At 36.3% G+C, this 16,066-nt stretch overlaps 1 protein-coding gene across 7 annotated transcripts in view; it reads right to left on the bottom strand.

Annotated features, from left to right (window-relative positions):
- Positions 1 to 16,066, bottom strand: part of LOC145245773 (uncharacterized) — a 723,444-nt gene that overhangs the window by 127,898 nt on the left and 579,480 nt on the right. For 5 of the 7 annotated variants that reach the window (XM_080107384.1, XM_080107381.1, XM_080107383.1 and 2 more), the window contains one exon: positions 13,207 to 13,270. In XM_080107384.1, the coding sequence (XP_079963510.1) occupies positions 13,207 to 13,270 (64 nt within the window). The remainder of the gene's footprint in view (positions 1 to 13,206; positions 13,271 to 16,066) is intronic. The other 2 variants (XM_080107382.1, XM_080107386.1) reach the window with 1 other exon arrangement.

Raw genomic sequence — 16,066 nt, 5'->3', positions numbered from 1 at the left:
GACTCCTGCGGTCAAGGACTTAATAACGGACACCCCGTTAAACTCCACTTACGATAGCATAAAACGGGAGGTGCTACTACGGACGTCCGTGTCGGCGGAAAAGCGTTTTCAAACGCTGGTCCATGACGAGCACTTAGGTGACCGCAGGCCGACGGAACTACTCCGTAGTATGAGGGAACTGGCAGAGGACGTCCCTCCTGACAGTGCCTTAATTAAGCAGCTCTTTTTCTCAAGGCTGCCGGCGCAGGTAAAGGCCATACTTGCGCCAATGTTTGAAAAACACACCGTCGATGTAGTAGCAGCATCGGCGGACAAGGTCATGGACTTTGTGAGGGGGCCTACCACCGCGGCGATTCCACAACAGCCTGCTGAGGTACCCGCAGGCACCGCAAATGTAAGACAGGATGCTACATCGGTGGCTATACTAACGGCCATCGAACGCCTCACTAGAGAGGTGAGCAAGCTCAATATGGGCAGGTCGCACTCACCCAGACGCCGCTACAAAACCCGCTCATCTTCCCCGCACCACCGTCGCCGTGCAAACATGCCGGGACTATGTTTTTATCATAGTCGCTATGGCGCTGAAGCACGGAATTGTAAAATGCCCTGCACTTTTAACAACCAGGGAAACTAAATTGTGGAAAGACGAGCACGGCAAACTTTCCACAAAATGCAAATAACCGTGCCTATTTCGTCACTGACGTAAAATCTCAAGCACGTTGCTTGGTAGACACTGGCGCTGTTTGTAGTATATGGCCACTTAGGCTACTTAAAGAAAGGCCACCAGTGTCATTGATAACACTGCAAGCGGTGAACCATTCACCTATCCCCACGTACGGTCAAATTTCACGTTCTCTGGACTTGAATTTACGGAGAGACTTTACGTGGGTTTTCACTGTAGCAGATCTACCGTACCCCATACTAGGCGCGGATTTCTTGCATAATTTTAATTTAATGGTCGACATGCGCAGACGCCGGCTGATAGACGCTAGCACGGAACTTTCCGTCCCTGGCTCGTTATCTAATGCCCCATCTATCAGCCCGGTATTTTTCATTGCCGCTGCGAATGACCCATACCATGAGGTGCTACACTCCTACCCAGAGTTAACCAATTTAAATTTTGTGGTGAGCAAACCCACGCACACCACAAAACATCACATTGAGACCACAGGTGCTCCTGTGTTCTCACGCCCTCGTCGCCTTCCTGTGGATAAACTTAAAGCAGCGAAGGCAGAATTTAATCATATGCTACAGTTGGGAATTATACGCCCCTCGTCCAGTCCTTGGGCTTCCCCTCTGCATATGGTTCCAAAACGAGACGGAGATTGGCGTCCAACTGGGGACTATAGACGACTCAATGCCATGACGGTACCTGATCGTTACCCAATCCCGCATATTCAGGACTTTGCTTCCTCTCTGCATGGCTGTAAGACTTTCTCTAAGCTAGATCTGGTTAAGGCTTACCATCAGATCCCGGTGAATCCGGCCGACATACCCAAGACTGCGGTTACAACCCCATTTGGAGCGTTTGAATTTCTTACTATGCCTTTCGGCCTACGTAACGCTGCCAGTACTTTTCAGCGCTTTATGGATGAAGTAGTGCGTGATTTAGATTTCGTCTATAACTATATAGATGACATTCTCGTGGTTAGTGCCTCACCTGAGGAACACGTCACTCACCTCCGCCTACTTTTTGAACGGTTTCAGCAATACCAAGTGAGGATTAACCCTGGTAAATGTGTTTTCGGTGTTACGTCACTAGTTTTCCTGGGCCACATTATCAGCCCAGACGGTATATCTCCGTTGCCAGAAAAGGTGAAGGCTCTACAAGACCTTCAACCGCCCACTTCACTTCGCCAACTTAGGCACTTCCTTGGTCTGTTGAATTACTACAGACGCTTTATCCCACACTGTGCGGATCTCTTAGCTCCTCTTTCCGACCTGTTACGTAACAGGAAGAAGAAAAACGAGCAGATCTCACTTAATGAGATCCAACTTAAAGCATTTGCGGAAGTGAAAAATAAACTAGCGACGACATCTTTGCTGGCACATCCTGTACCCGATGCCCAGTTTTCACTGGTCGTTGATGCATCGGGCACAGCTGTAGGTGCAGTGCTGCAACAGCAGCACCAACAACAGTTACAACCTCTAGCATACTTTTCGCGACAGCTGAAACCGGCCGAACAACGTTACAGCACGTTTGGCCGCGAACTACTGGCAATGTACCTCGCAGTGAAACACTTCCAACATTCACTCGAGGGCCGACAATTTGTGATCTACACCGATCACCGTCCGCTTACATACGCACTGCGTGCTAAGCCGGACAAATATTCTCCCCGCGAAACACGTCATTTGGACTTTGTTTCGCAGTTTACTAGTGATATCCGACATATCGCGGGTGAGCAGAACGCAGCAGCAGACGCATTGTCTCGCCTGCCCATCAATTCTCTGTCCTCACCATCGGATATCGATTTGCAACAGATGGCCTTAGACCAGCCAAGTCTGGACACGTTGGATCCATCGTCACCTGAATTCGGGACTTGCAAATTCGCATATCTGCCCGTGCCTACTTCTGACACGCAGATCATCTGTGACACCTCAACGGATTCACCTCGACCATTCGTTCCAACGACCCACCGTAGAGTTGTTTTCGACACTCTACACAACCTGGCACACCCCGGACGCAAAGCCACAGTAAAGCTGATTACAGCTAGATTTTTCTGGCCTAACATGAGGCGTGACATCATTGCTTGGTCACGTTCCTGTGTATCCTGCCAAAAATCAAAGGTGCATGAGCATATCCGCGCACCCCTTGGAACATTCAGCACCCCAGACGCTCGGTTTAGCCATGTTCACATTGACTTGGTTGGACCATGGCCGGTCAGTCAGGGATTCACTTATCTCCTGACCTGCATAGACCGTTTCACACGGTGGCCAGAAGCCATCCCACTTAGTGACATTTCGGCTGAATCTGTAGCGCGAGCCCTTATATCAGGCTGGATATCGCGCTACGGAGTTCCCACTACAATCACCACTGATCGTGGTGCACAATTCGAATCCCACCTATTCCGGGAACTGTCCAAGATCCTCGGGATCACTCGCATTCGGACAACAAGCTATCACCCTGCTTCAAATGGGATGATAGAACGCTTCCATCGCCAATTGAAAGCTGCATTACGCGCTTACCCTGATCAACAGCGATGGAGCGAGTACATACCGGTCATCCTTCTTGGCTGTCGGGCATCAATCAAGGAGGACCTGGGATATTCCGCAGCCGAACTGGTCTATGGAGCACCTCTATCGTTGCCAGGTCAGATGCTGACCCCGATAGAGGATATATCAACTGACACAGCTCTATATGTCAACAGACTACGAGCTTATCTCAGAAAGCTACCGCCGATGCACCCTAGGGAACAGACCATTAAATCTTTGGTTCCGAAGGACATAGCGACATGGACTCACGTGTTCCTTAGAAAGGACGCAGTAAAAGCCCCCCTAACTCCACCTTACACTGGCCCTTATCGCGTGCTTTCACGCACTGATAAAACTTTTATCCTAGACATTAGTGGTAAAAAAGAGACAGTATCGGTAGATAGGGTAAAAAGAGCCTTTCTGGACACATTAACACCTGAGCCACACATTCCTCCAACATACACACAGCATAATCATACACCTGAGGTAAATGTTCCACGTGAGAACAATTATGTGACCACTACACGTAGTGGTCGACGGGTACATTGGCCGAAGAGACTTTGCAAAACAGTGTATTTCTGTTGAAAAAGAACATTTTTTCTTCTCTCCTTTTTAGAGCAGAACGTTTTCTGCAAATATTCCAACTTTTCACAGAAAAGTAAGAACATTTTTTTCTGCAAGAAAATAACCTAAAGAGACGGACATTTCTTATTGTATTTTTCTTTCTGCTATTTGTTATGCTACCTTTCTCTCTGTCGGCTTTCAGCCTAAGCAGGGGGTTATGTAGCAGACACAAATGGACCCCTTTTCTTCTCGCGCATTCGCTTCCTCTGAGTGAGTGATGAGGCGCTAGACTGTCCAATCTGAGGACTTGCGCACGAATACAAATTGACCCCTAGGGACCAGACAGCTTCCGGTCCCAGAAGAAAACTCTCTCTTACGCTACCAGCCTTCGTCGGGGCTAGACGCCTGTTCTCTTCGCTGCTCCTACTAAAGGTATTGACGACAGCCGCGCCCGCGGGTTGTAACTACCTCGTAAGGCAGTGGAGACCCGACTCTACTTTCTTCCTTCAGTACGCTTTGCAAATAAACCTTTCCCTTGTTAAGTTGAAGAAGTTGTTTGTCATTGTTCATAGAATTGTGTTATTTTATTTTATTAGGGAAATTCCCTAAAAGACCATACCTAAAAAGATATTTACTAAACAAATCTCCCGATTTTTATTAATTATTCCCTCTTACACAAGCGATCTACTAAGTCCGTTAGTGCAAAAAATGTTATTAAAATAAACAATGACTTTAGTCACAGTTGCAATTGTTTTTGGCAGATCCTTAAAGAGTGAGACTTTTTTTTTTTTGCAACAAAGTGTGTTACTTTTTTTTATTTTTTAATCTTTGTAAAAATTAAATAAACAAGTTTTTTTTTTTAATTATTATTGAAATAGAAAACAAAACGAATTTAGTCACAGTCACAACTTTCAGGCGAGAGATTTTTACGTTATTTTTGCAAATTAAATTTTACAAGTGATCTTTTTCTTTAAAATTTCAATTTTGTAACACAATAACAATGTAACACAATAACAATGTAACACAATAACAATGTAACATAGAAACCTTTGTAAAAAAACAGAAGCAATCCTTATCATTATTATCGACTATTGCTGGTTTTTTGTCTTTTTTTTAAATTAAACTTCAGACTGTCGAAGTTGCATTGACTAATTAAACCCTTAACGACTGATTTGTCTCAGTCTTTTAGAATTTAATTAGACGTACATAAAATCTTGTTTAATTTTTAGTTGTGCATAATTAGTAAAATCAAGGCACGATTAATCTAAAAAATAAACTTAATCTTTTTACAAAAGTTTTTAATGAAAAAAAAAAAAAACACAGACAAGTGGCACACAGAATTGGGAAAAAATAAGTTTCAGTCTTGAAAGAATTCATTATGTAAACAAATACTAATGTATGTTTAACTTTCTGTTTTAAGAGAGACTATTTTAAAAAATAATTTATTTTTTGTAAATACTTTTTATATGAATCTAAAAATATATTTGCAAAAAATAAACCTCTCGACTGAAACTTGTGAGCAAATTCATTTTATTGTTTTTTTTTTTACACAGTGATCACCACTTATCAAGGCCCGGAAGCCACTCATGGATAAGGGTTATTGCAAGTACATTACGTTAGTGTGGAGATTTGATGAAGTGTTTACTTAAGGGGGCGGTTCATTAGGAATTTGTTAACATTGGACTTGAAGACATCCAAGTTGTAGTCCGGAGGGAAGCAGGCAGACGGAACAGAGTTCCACAGGCGTGCAGTTCTAAGAAAGTTGTTTATTTTAATAATATCACAACAGAGTTTTACAATAATTTGCACTGATAAACCCAGTAGTTCATTCGTATTGAAGTTGCTTTAATAGCAAATCAGCAGCAGGAACAAATAATCGTACATTATTTAGTCATGCAATTCTTTTAGTAAAGCGCCTCATGTAAGACTACAATTTAACATGACTAAAATGTCCGATTTGGCGCCTGCAGATTCAAGCAACTTTACACATTGTTTCTATATGAGAAACAGGAGCAGTCAGTCGTACATTGGTCGGGCATAATTTTGGGCATACATTGTTAATAAAAAGTTTTTAAATATCAAAAATATAAGCATAGAAAAAGGAAAAAAGGAAGCAAAATAAGAAAATTTGAATTGAAGAAATTTCATATTAAAAGCAAGAGATTCTCAGAAATTCTTTTAAAAAAATTTAAAAGAAAAACAAAAGCAAATATTCTTACGAGATGTCGATTTAATCTATGCATTTCTTGAAGAAAATGCTATTTGAAATTTAGATATGACAAACTAATGGCAATGCTATTTCAAACTTGAACGTAACATCCCAAAGAAAATAATATTTAAAAACTTAAACATGAAAGCATGACAGACTGATGGTGAAAATATTCTTCTAAACTTTAATGCGATCGACCAACAGACAGAGCCTTTTATAAAGATACCTGCATGCATCGAAAAACAGATGCATCCATACATTTCTGCATGTCTAGCAATGAAAATTCTATTTCAAACCAAATATGGACAGATTGACTGATGCACAAAACCTTTCATATGATCGCATCTAAAAGAATGTTTAAAGAATAAGAGAAATAAAAAAGAATAAAGTAAAGAAAAAATTAAAAAAAAGAAATATAAAAAAAACATAAAAAGGCAAATAAAAAAAGAAGACTGAATATAGATGTCAAAAAAAAAAAAAAAAAAAACAGGGAAAAAAGGACAGCAAAATGATATTTATTTTTCTCGTAATTTTTTTTTTTGTTCTGTTGATTTCTTAAATTTACAGAACAAGGTAAATAAAAAAGAACAAGGTAAATAAAAAAAAAAGGATGAACGTAGATGATGAAAATATAGGGGAAAAAAAGGATAACAAAATGATATCTATTTTTCTGAAACATTTTTTTTTTTCTTTTTGATTTTCACAAAGGAAGGATCAAAATTAGCAGAATGGCTGCAGCCATGGCAGAAACTGTGCCGATAGAAAAACGCAAGATTACTGCACTATTAGGGTTTGCAAGTCATTGTCTACTCGAGTCGCAATATCCTTCGCCTTTAGAAAAAAGAAAAAATGTCATGACAAGTCAACCAATGACTTAATATCCTGTGTTCTGCTGCAATTCATAGTTTGAAGTAGCATTTGTGCTTTTTTATTTTTTGCATTTTTCTGAGTTGATGAAATACGTGCAATTTGATTGTAGTGCAAAATTTTTGGACAAAGCTTTTGTATTTTTAAAAAAAACAACTTTTTTCACCCCAAATGAGGCATTTTGTCACTTGGATGTGAGAGGTTACTAATTGGGATCATGTCTACAGGGGACTATGTTGGGAGTTGAGCCGTATGATACCTGTTGGCATTACATTTAAATTTCTGCATGTCAGTACAGTCATGGAAGCAAGAAACAGGGAGGGAATTCCAAAATCTAGCAGTCCGTGGGAAGACACAATCAGAGTAAAAGGTTTTCTGGCATTTAAGGACCTCAACAGAGGGGTGGAATTTTGCTGCTTGTCAGGTTAATCAGGCTTACATATGTTGAGAGGGCACAAGTGCTACAAGTTCAGCAGAGCACATTCCAAACTATTCTTATTCTTATTATCTCTATAATCTATGGCCCTCCCTGGCCTTACTTTCATGAAAAGCACTTGTCTAGTTGAAATCACTATCAATAATTTCTCCCAATCTTTATCTATGCCTACACCTAAACATAGATTCCATGAACAAAGCTTCTTTCTTAGAACTGCATGCCTGTAGATCTCTCTTGCGTTTTTCTGCTTTCCAACTGACTACAATATGGTTGTCTTCAAGTCCAATGTAAACAAGTTCTTGATGATCCGTCCCCTTAAGTAATCCAATTTACAAAATTTCCACTATTAATGATTACTATAATATTATCCCATTCATTACTGTACACTCATTAACCATGAGTGGCTTCCGGGCCTTGATAAGTGGGGACTTCTTTGTAAAAGAAAAAAAAAAAAAATTATTCGCCACATTTTGGCCCATGAAACCTTTGACTTTTCTGGGTGCATTTTGTCAAACTCAAGAATCTGTATAAAATTTTAGACTGGACTCTCTATCTAATATCTAGAGGTAGATTATTCTCATTCTGTCAGCTATGATTATATCCTCCAAAACACTGTGAATATAATAATTAAGATGAAGAAAGTAATCCAAATAACTAAGAATTATTAATCCTTATCTAAATTCATATTATTTGGATTCTATGGGTCTTTGCATGGCACAGTGGTTAGAGTACTTGGAAAAAACAACTGTAAAAGTGATATTCTCCTTATGGTTGAAGGTTCAGTTGTAAGTGTGGTCGACCAAAAAATACAATTGCAAATTACTTAGGACTTCTATCCAGTCATGGTTGACGGAACAAGAGCATGCTATTCCTATGAAGTAAATAATGGGTTCCGTTCGAAATTCTGTCAAAATTCCTGAGTTTGACAAGATATACCTGAAGAACGTCGGAGGTTACATCGACCGAAACGTTGTGAAAGTCACACTCAAGATGAGAACAGTAGTCCGATTAATACAAATAATACGGATAACTAATGTTCGTCTCAAAAATTCAGAAACGTCTTATCGAAATTAATAAAAATTGCTGCTCTCTGATTTGATTTTTGCAAAGGCATTATTTAATGTTAGATTCATTTTGTATTCAAAAATATGAAAACCGTGCATCAAGTGAAGAGAGATGATCTGTTAGAAGTTAATAATAATAATAATAATAATAATAATAATAATAATAGGGCAGTACACTGGGAATTGTGCAAACGACTGCATTTTGAATGTACAGACAAATAGTACAAGCATAAGGCCACAACAGTACTCGAAAACGAGAACGACAAAATCCTATGGGACATGGACATACAGACAGACAAACCCATCCAAGCAAGAAGACCGGATGTCGTAATAATTAACAAGAAAGAAAAATCCTGTCAAATCGTAGACTTTGCTATCCCAGCTGACCACAGGGTGAGTATGAAAGAAAAGGAGAAACAGAGCAAATGCACAGAGCTAGCGAGGGGGCTGAAAGGGATTTGGATGATGAAGAAAATCAAAATAATACCTATATTAATAGGAGCACTAGAAACAATTCCGAAAAACTTTGAAAAAATAATAGGAGAAATTGGAATCAGAGGAATTGTTACCAAGGTACAATGACTAACGATAATGAAAACGGCTGAAATATTAAGGAAAACCTTTGAATGCGAAAAGTAATACACATGCGTGAGACAGACAAACTGCTGCAGAGGCAAAACATGAAGAAGTGTTACAGGGAATGAAGAACATCATATCAACAAGTTCTACATTCCCATCATAAATCCCCACTCATTGTCTTATCACCCCCCCCCCTCTATAAAAAGTGTGATATCAAATAGCCGAGAAGGGCCAAGGAGAATGGAAAGACCGAGGAGAGAGTGCTGACCAGATCTCCGTTGTACAAGCGCGAAGAGAACTAGGACCTTGAGGAGGCTGAGTGCCACTCAAATTCCAGTATAGACCAATGGCCACTGCCAGCGAGAAATCAATGGTGAGAGGCTGTTGTGATAACGTAAATTTATTTGCAAATGCTATCGAAGGAGGTGGAGAGTGCTGGACGTCTGGGGAGACTTGTTGTCACTCAGCTTCCAGAAAACACCACAGGTTTTTCAATCAGATCTTTGATGACTTGTGTGAAAGCTCCATGTGAGCCAATAATAATAATAATGATAATAATAATAATAATAATAGGGATAATAATAATAATGATGATAATAATAATAGTAATGATAATAATAATAATAATGATGATAATGATAATAATAATAATAGTAATAATAATGATAATAATAATGATGATAATAATAATAGTAATAATAATGATAATAATAATAGTAATAATAATGATAATAATAATGTGTTAAGGAATGAGAAATAAAGTGCAATTTCAATTTTAAAAAAAGATTCAGGTGTTTTCGTAAACAGCAGCTTTGATGATGACAGCAGATTCCTAGCATTAAATGAAATTTTAAAAAAATGTATTTAATCATACGAGAAATTATTCTCTAACTGTTATAATAATGTCTGTGCTAGATTAAGATTTTAGGCACACAAATATAAACAGAAGCTGAAGAGAGTCCACCATAGAAAACTAGATATTGATTCCTTTATTTGGATTTGAAACCGACGGTACCAATATTTTTCTGATCTGTAACATATGAACAAATAGGGGATGAGTGTCTATAAAACACTAAAATAAGTAAATGTTTTTTTTAAATTTATGTTTTTACAAACTTTAGCTTTCCCAATTTCTATAAAACACTAAAATAAATAAATGTTTTTTTTAAATTTATGTTTTTACAAACTTTACCTTTCCCATTTTCTATAAAACACTAAAATAAATGTTTTTTTTTAATTTATGTTTTTACAAACTTTAGCTTTCCCATTTTCTATAAAACACTAAAATAAATAAATGTTTTTTTTTAATTTATGTTTTTACAAACTTTACCTTTCCCAATTTCTATAAAACACTAAAATAAATGTTTTTTTTTAAATTTATGTTTTTACAAACTTTACCTTTCCCAATTTCTATAAAACACTAAAATAAATAAATGTTTTTTTAAATTTATGTTTTTACAACCTTTACCTTCCCCATTTTCTATAAAACACTAAAATAAATGTGTTTTTAAATTTATGTTTTTACAAACTTTACCTTTCCCAATTTCTATAAAACACTAAAAAAAATAAATGTTTTTTTAAATTTATGTTTTTACAAACTTTACCTTTCCCAATTTCCATCTTTTTTTCTTCTCTAAATTTTTTTTTTCATTCCATACAATAAACTTTCTAACAGTTTTTTGAGGAACATCCATTCATCTCTGAGGAGTTGTTTAGTGGTCTTTTGCTATATAACGAAACATGTCTAAGACATTATGAAGTAAATTCAGGCGTATGTGAAAAGAAAAACAACTAATAAAGACTTATGAGTGTAAATTTATTAATGATTTATTTATATACAATACACACACATATTACACACATATTTATATACAATACACACACATATTACACACATATTTATATACAATACACACACATATTACACACATACATGCAGAAACACAATTTTTGCCTGCAATATTTATTTTGCATTCTGGAGATGTGTAATATTTTATTCTTTATATAAAAATATGGTGTTAGATAATTTTCGTGTGATATAACCAAAACTATAATTATTAAACTAAACTTTTCTTAAAGTTCTCAATTTCTTGAGATGATGGCTGATTGTTTATATTACTTGTTTTGATCGGACTATTGTTCTCATCTTGAGTGTTATTTGTGCATCGTTACAGTCGGATTGTCCCTCGACCATCTTCAGGCATGTTGCTTGTTGTTTGGAAATATTGTACACCCTTAAAAATTTGGTGATAAAAGGGAGATAATACCTTATCGATTGTTATTAAAGTTGCCTCCTTTTTGTCAACCAATTTTTTCATAAATTCGAAACTAAAACCATAAAATAGATACTAACTCACAGAATACAAAAACATTTATGGAGCCAGTAACTTTTCTTGTTTCTTTTCCAAACAATCAACATGCCTGAAGATGGCCGAAAGACAACCCGACTGAAACATTGCACAAATAACACTCAAAATGAGAACAATAGTCCAATCAAAACGAGTAATATAAACTTTTCTTTTTATATATATTGTATATGTGGGGACATATAAAAGTTCAGTTTGGTGTTTGGAAGCATTGCAAAACAACCAGGAGAGATGCCCACTCTACAGCCATTGTTAAGGCAAGCATCACAAGTAAACAATTATTTTCGACACTATCCTTCCGATTTTGTTTGCTGAAATCCTAGTTTGCATTTATTGTTATATATTCTAGATTTTCTTTAAAAAAAAAAAAGATGAACAAGAATTCATTTCTGATTTATTAGAATCTATATTCACATTTATTATCTACTAACAGAGAGACTTGATGTTGCCCGGGACTGCAATAACTTAGTCCACAATACATTGTAGTCTATGTTGCACTGCAGAGAATCTACTCTTGATTTTATAAAATCATTTTCCTATAATGGCTTGAATTAAAATTTAAAATGCAAAAGTCAAGCATTATGGTTCAATTATGCTCTAAACAGAAACATTCATTTCGAACGCACCCATCTTATCAATAAACCTACTGTTGAGTTTATATGTGCCAGGCTATTCTGCTTATACAGTGATAAAACTTCTCAAATGCACTTGTGATGTTAGGCTGTATAAGGATGTAAACTTTGGTTAAAATTGGACTGCTCTTTCTTCAATATGATTTTTTCGATTATTTATCGGAATACTTATCAAAGGCAATACAAAAACCTATATATATATATATATATATATATATATATATATATATATATATATTTAAACACACACACACAAACTTTTATTCATATTAAGATAAAAATTTCAAAAAGTTTGGTCCTTGATTCAAGGACAAAACATTTTCAGAGGAAGGGACTTGTAGTCACCTGATTAGGTCATTAGTTATTCATAACTAGGGCTAGGACAACAGCAGAGTGTGTATCTGTTGATATCTTATATGTTTTTATAGAGTGATATGGTTCTCAGTTGTCGTATAGGATATATACTCGAGAGTTAAAACAACGATAAGAATATGCTGCTGTCGTAGCCCTAGTCATAAGTAACTGATTGAAACATTGTCATGTCTGTGTAGTAACCATGTAAAATGTTTATCTGAATAAAGTATATATGCACGTTTTATTGAGCACTATTAATAACCTTTAAATTCATTGGTTTTAATCTTTGAATACCTTCAACCTGGAATTATATATCATATATATATATATATATATATATATATATATATTATATTAATCCCAAGACCTTCATAGGAAAATTCGTTAGCTTGTAATTCAGTTAACCTCTTGCAATCACTGTACTATCTTACTTCTAAGAATTTACTCTTTGTAAGAATCATCAGTTAAACTGTTTTGGAAATCTAAAAACAAAACAGTATTTTATCACATGGCTCCCTAGCAGTGTTGATCAAACACCACCTCCCTTTAGAAAACTAGCACACTATGCATGTGTGCATGTCTGAATGTCCATATTAGATACAAAGAGGAAGTAGAACGGAAAGAATTACGCAGACTGTTTGAGAAATACAGAAAATAAATAAGTGAACAAGAGAATGAAACATAATTGACAAATGGACAGAGATCCAAGCATTTTAGACACAAACAAATGGAAACATACAAACACTTTGACAAAGATAGAATGAGATGCTGTTAAATGAAGAAAAGACGGTTAAAGATGAGCAGACTGATAAAAACATAGATCACAACAATGTTTACATCGAAAGGATGAGAACACTTACATAAAAAACAACAAAGATAAACACAACAAACACAATATGAAGAATGTCCAAGCAGCAAGCTTAGTAGGATTGTGATGAAGTACCTTTACCTGCAGAACCTTTGGCCGATCTGGTTCGTTTGGAATCGGTGGAGCTCGCCTGCTCTGTCTGGCAACGAATAAAAATAAAAGACAAGATAAAATAACAGAGTAAAACAAAACAAAAACATATTCACTTAACACAGAAATTAAAAACAAAAAATGTCTAAAAGGTGACCTATTTATCTATTTATTTATTTTTATTCAATTTTCACCTCAAATAAGGCACAGTGCCACTTTGAAGCAGGCGGCTACTATCAGGGACTTAATTAGCAGGGGCATTATGAAGGGAGAGAAGTAGAAAGATGTTTGTTCACTTTACACTTGAACTTTTGCATATCAGTACAGTTGGGAAAGCAGAATCCCGGAAGGGAGTTCCAAAGACCTGCAGTTCTGGGGAAGAAACTATTGGAGTAAAAGGCTTTCTTGCACCTAGGGATCTCTACTGTAAAGGGATGAGACTTAGTAGCTTGTCCGGTTTGTCGGGGGTAGTTACGTCGGGGAGGTACAAGTGTTTGCAATTCGTCAGAGCATTCACCATTAAAGTATTTGTAGAACAGGCAGAGGGATGCAACATCTCGTCGATGGGACAGAGGCTGAAGCCTAGATGACAGTTCAGGACCTATCAGGTTGGCGACTCTCTTTTGAACCCTGTCCAGGAGCGAGAGACAAGAAGCAGATGCACCAGCCCAGATGTGACAACAGTACTCCATACATGGGCGAATGGTTGCCTTATAGAGGTATAGGATACTGTCAGGCATAAGTAGTTTTCTAGCACGGTAGAGGGAGCCAACCTTCCTTGCAGCAGCTTTGGCAATGCTCTCAATATATATATTCCAGTTCATATTCCCTGTAAACGTTAGGCCGAGGAGCTTAAAAAAAGTACTTTCAGGCAATGTGTTCTCGGCCATTGCTATTGGTGGTAGAGAAGGTTTCTTGTAGTTATTGAAGGAAACAAGCTTAGTTTTAGCAGCATTGAATGTGACCATCCATTTTTGTCCCCATTACACCTCCAAAATGCAGTAGCCTTTCTTACAGCAAATAAATAAATAACATAGGCATCCCCTACAGAAACCTTATTCAAAGAGGCCTGAATCTTGTACAAGTCTTATTTTTACTTTATCTTAGTCTTTGTTTATCTCCATCCTTATGGACTAAATTATTTGTTTAGTTGTTTACTGATATTACCAGTGAAAACATTTTTGTCAGTAAAAAGTAACACACATACACCAACATTTTTTTATGCATCTTTATTTTTTATATAATTTTATATTAAGATACCACAGAATAGTTCTTAAGAGTAATGTTTTAATGGTATATATATATATATATATATATATATATATATAAATAATGGTATGTATATAAAAGTGAACGTGTCTGTGTGTACACATTTCCCTACGCAATAACTCTGTCAATTTTAAGTCTACACACTCGAAATTTGATATACAGGGTACTGAGATTTGGGAAAATCTTTGTGATCGGTTTTCGGCCAGAAATTTGGCTGTTAAGAGGTCAAAGTTCAACGATTTTACCTTTGAGAACTCTACCAAACTCCTCCGACAATTTTGGGTCTAAACACTTGAAATTTTAGATATAGGTGCCTTGGACATGGATCTAACTTAATAACTTGATTTGATCCCAAAACAATAAATGTTAAGGGGTCATAATAGGGGTCAAAGTTTTAAAAATTGACCGCTTTTTTCTTTTTTGTCTTTTGTTTTCTCAACATACACTTCCAATCACCCAGGCAACGCCGAGCTGAAATGCTAGTATATACATATATATATATATATATGTTATTTTTAATTTAGAAGAACAGTATAAAAAATATACATATACTAATGCATAAAAATTCAATCATTTATTCAATACGGATGTTCCATCAATGTAGGATAAGTAAACTCTTTATATCTATGCATTTCGAAGCCTAATGCTTCTCATCAGAAGAGGAGAGAAGATCCTAGGTAGCATATTTGTGATGTGACGCGTAACAATAACTATATTAGGAGTGAAATAATGGGGCACGAGAGGAAAGGAATAAGACATTGAAACTGTGGATGGAGGGAGGGAGAGAGATAGGAGAACTACAGTAATTAATGTGGTAAAAGAAGAAAATTGTTATCACATAGTGGCTATTAATTGCTGTGGTTCTATCTCCCTCTCTCCATATTAGGCTTCGAAATACCTAGTTATAAAGAGCTTACTTATCTTACACTCCTAATTGATGTAATCTTCCTATTCAATAAACGAATAAACCTATATGCATTAGTATATTTATATATATTTTTTATATTGTCGTTCATTTACTCCTTATCTTCTATATAAGCTCCACCTCAATTTGTTGAGCTTTGCATTATTCCGATAAGTCTCCTCTTAAAGAATTTCTCTAATTCTTTCTGGCTCTCTCCATAAGATAAATAGTAACTGGATTGGGTCTAAATTTTGTTATTGGGAAAATAGTATTTTCTTTTGGGGAGCCATGAATTTAATGATTGCCATGTTTTTATTTTTAAATCTCTGAAGCAGCTACATGGTAAACAACTGATGATCCCTATTTTCTATTTAACAATTTAAGTTAAGGTTTCTTGTTTATTTTTCACTGCTACATTGTTGAATCCCCTTTTGTAATTAAACAAATGCTAAGTTTGCGATATGTTGAACCTGGTTCTTATCTCTAGGAATTTAAATTGCATTTTTTTAATACTCAAAACTTCTTTAGACTATATATATTCAAATTTCCTATCTTGAGAGACAATGGATAACCCCTGTATAAGGCATTGGTCCAGATCAATAGCAAAGAAAAAATCTGCAATGTCTGGAAATAATGCTGTGATGAACAGAAAAGGACCAGTGTTATTCAAAA

Source organism: Euprymna scolopes, chromosome 23, assembly GCF_053919585.1.
Source record: "Euprymna scolopes isolate OS-2025 chromosome 23, ASM5391958v1, whole genome shotgun sequence".
Lineage (NCBI taxonomy): Eukaryota > Metazoa > Mollusca > Cephalopoda > Sepiida > Sepiolidae > Euprymna > Euprymna scolopes.
The sequence above is the reverse complement of the archived record's forward strand: the minus strand, read 5'-3'. Positions and strand labels throughout refer to the sequence as shown.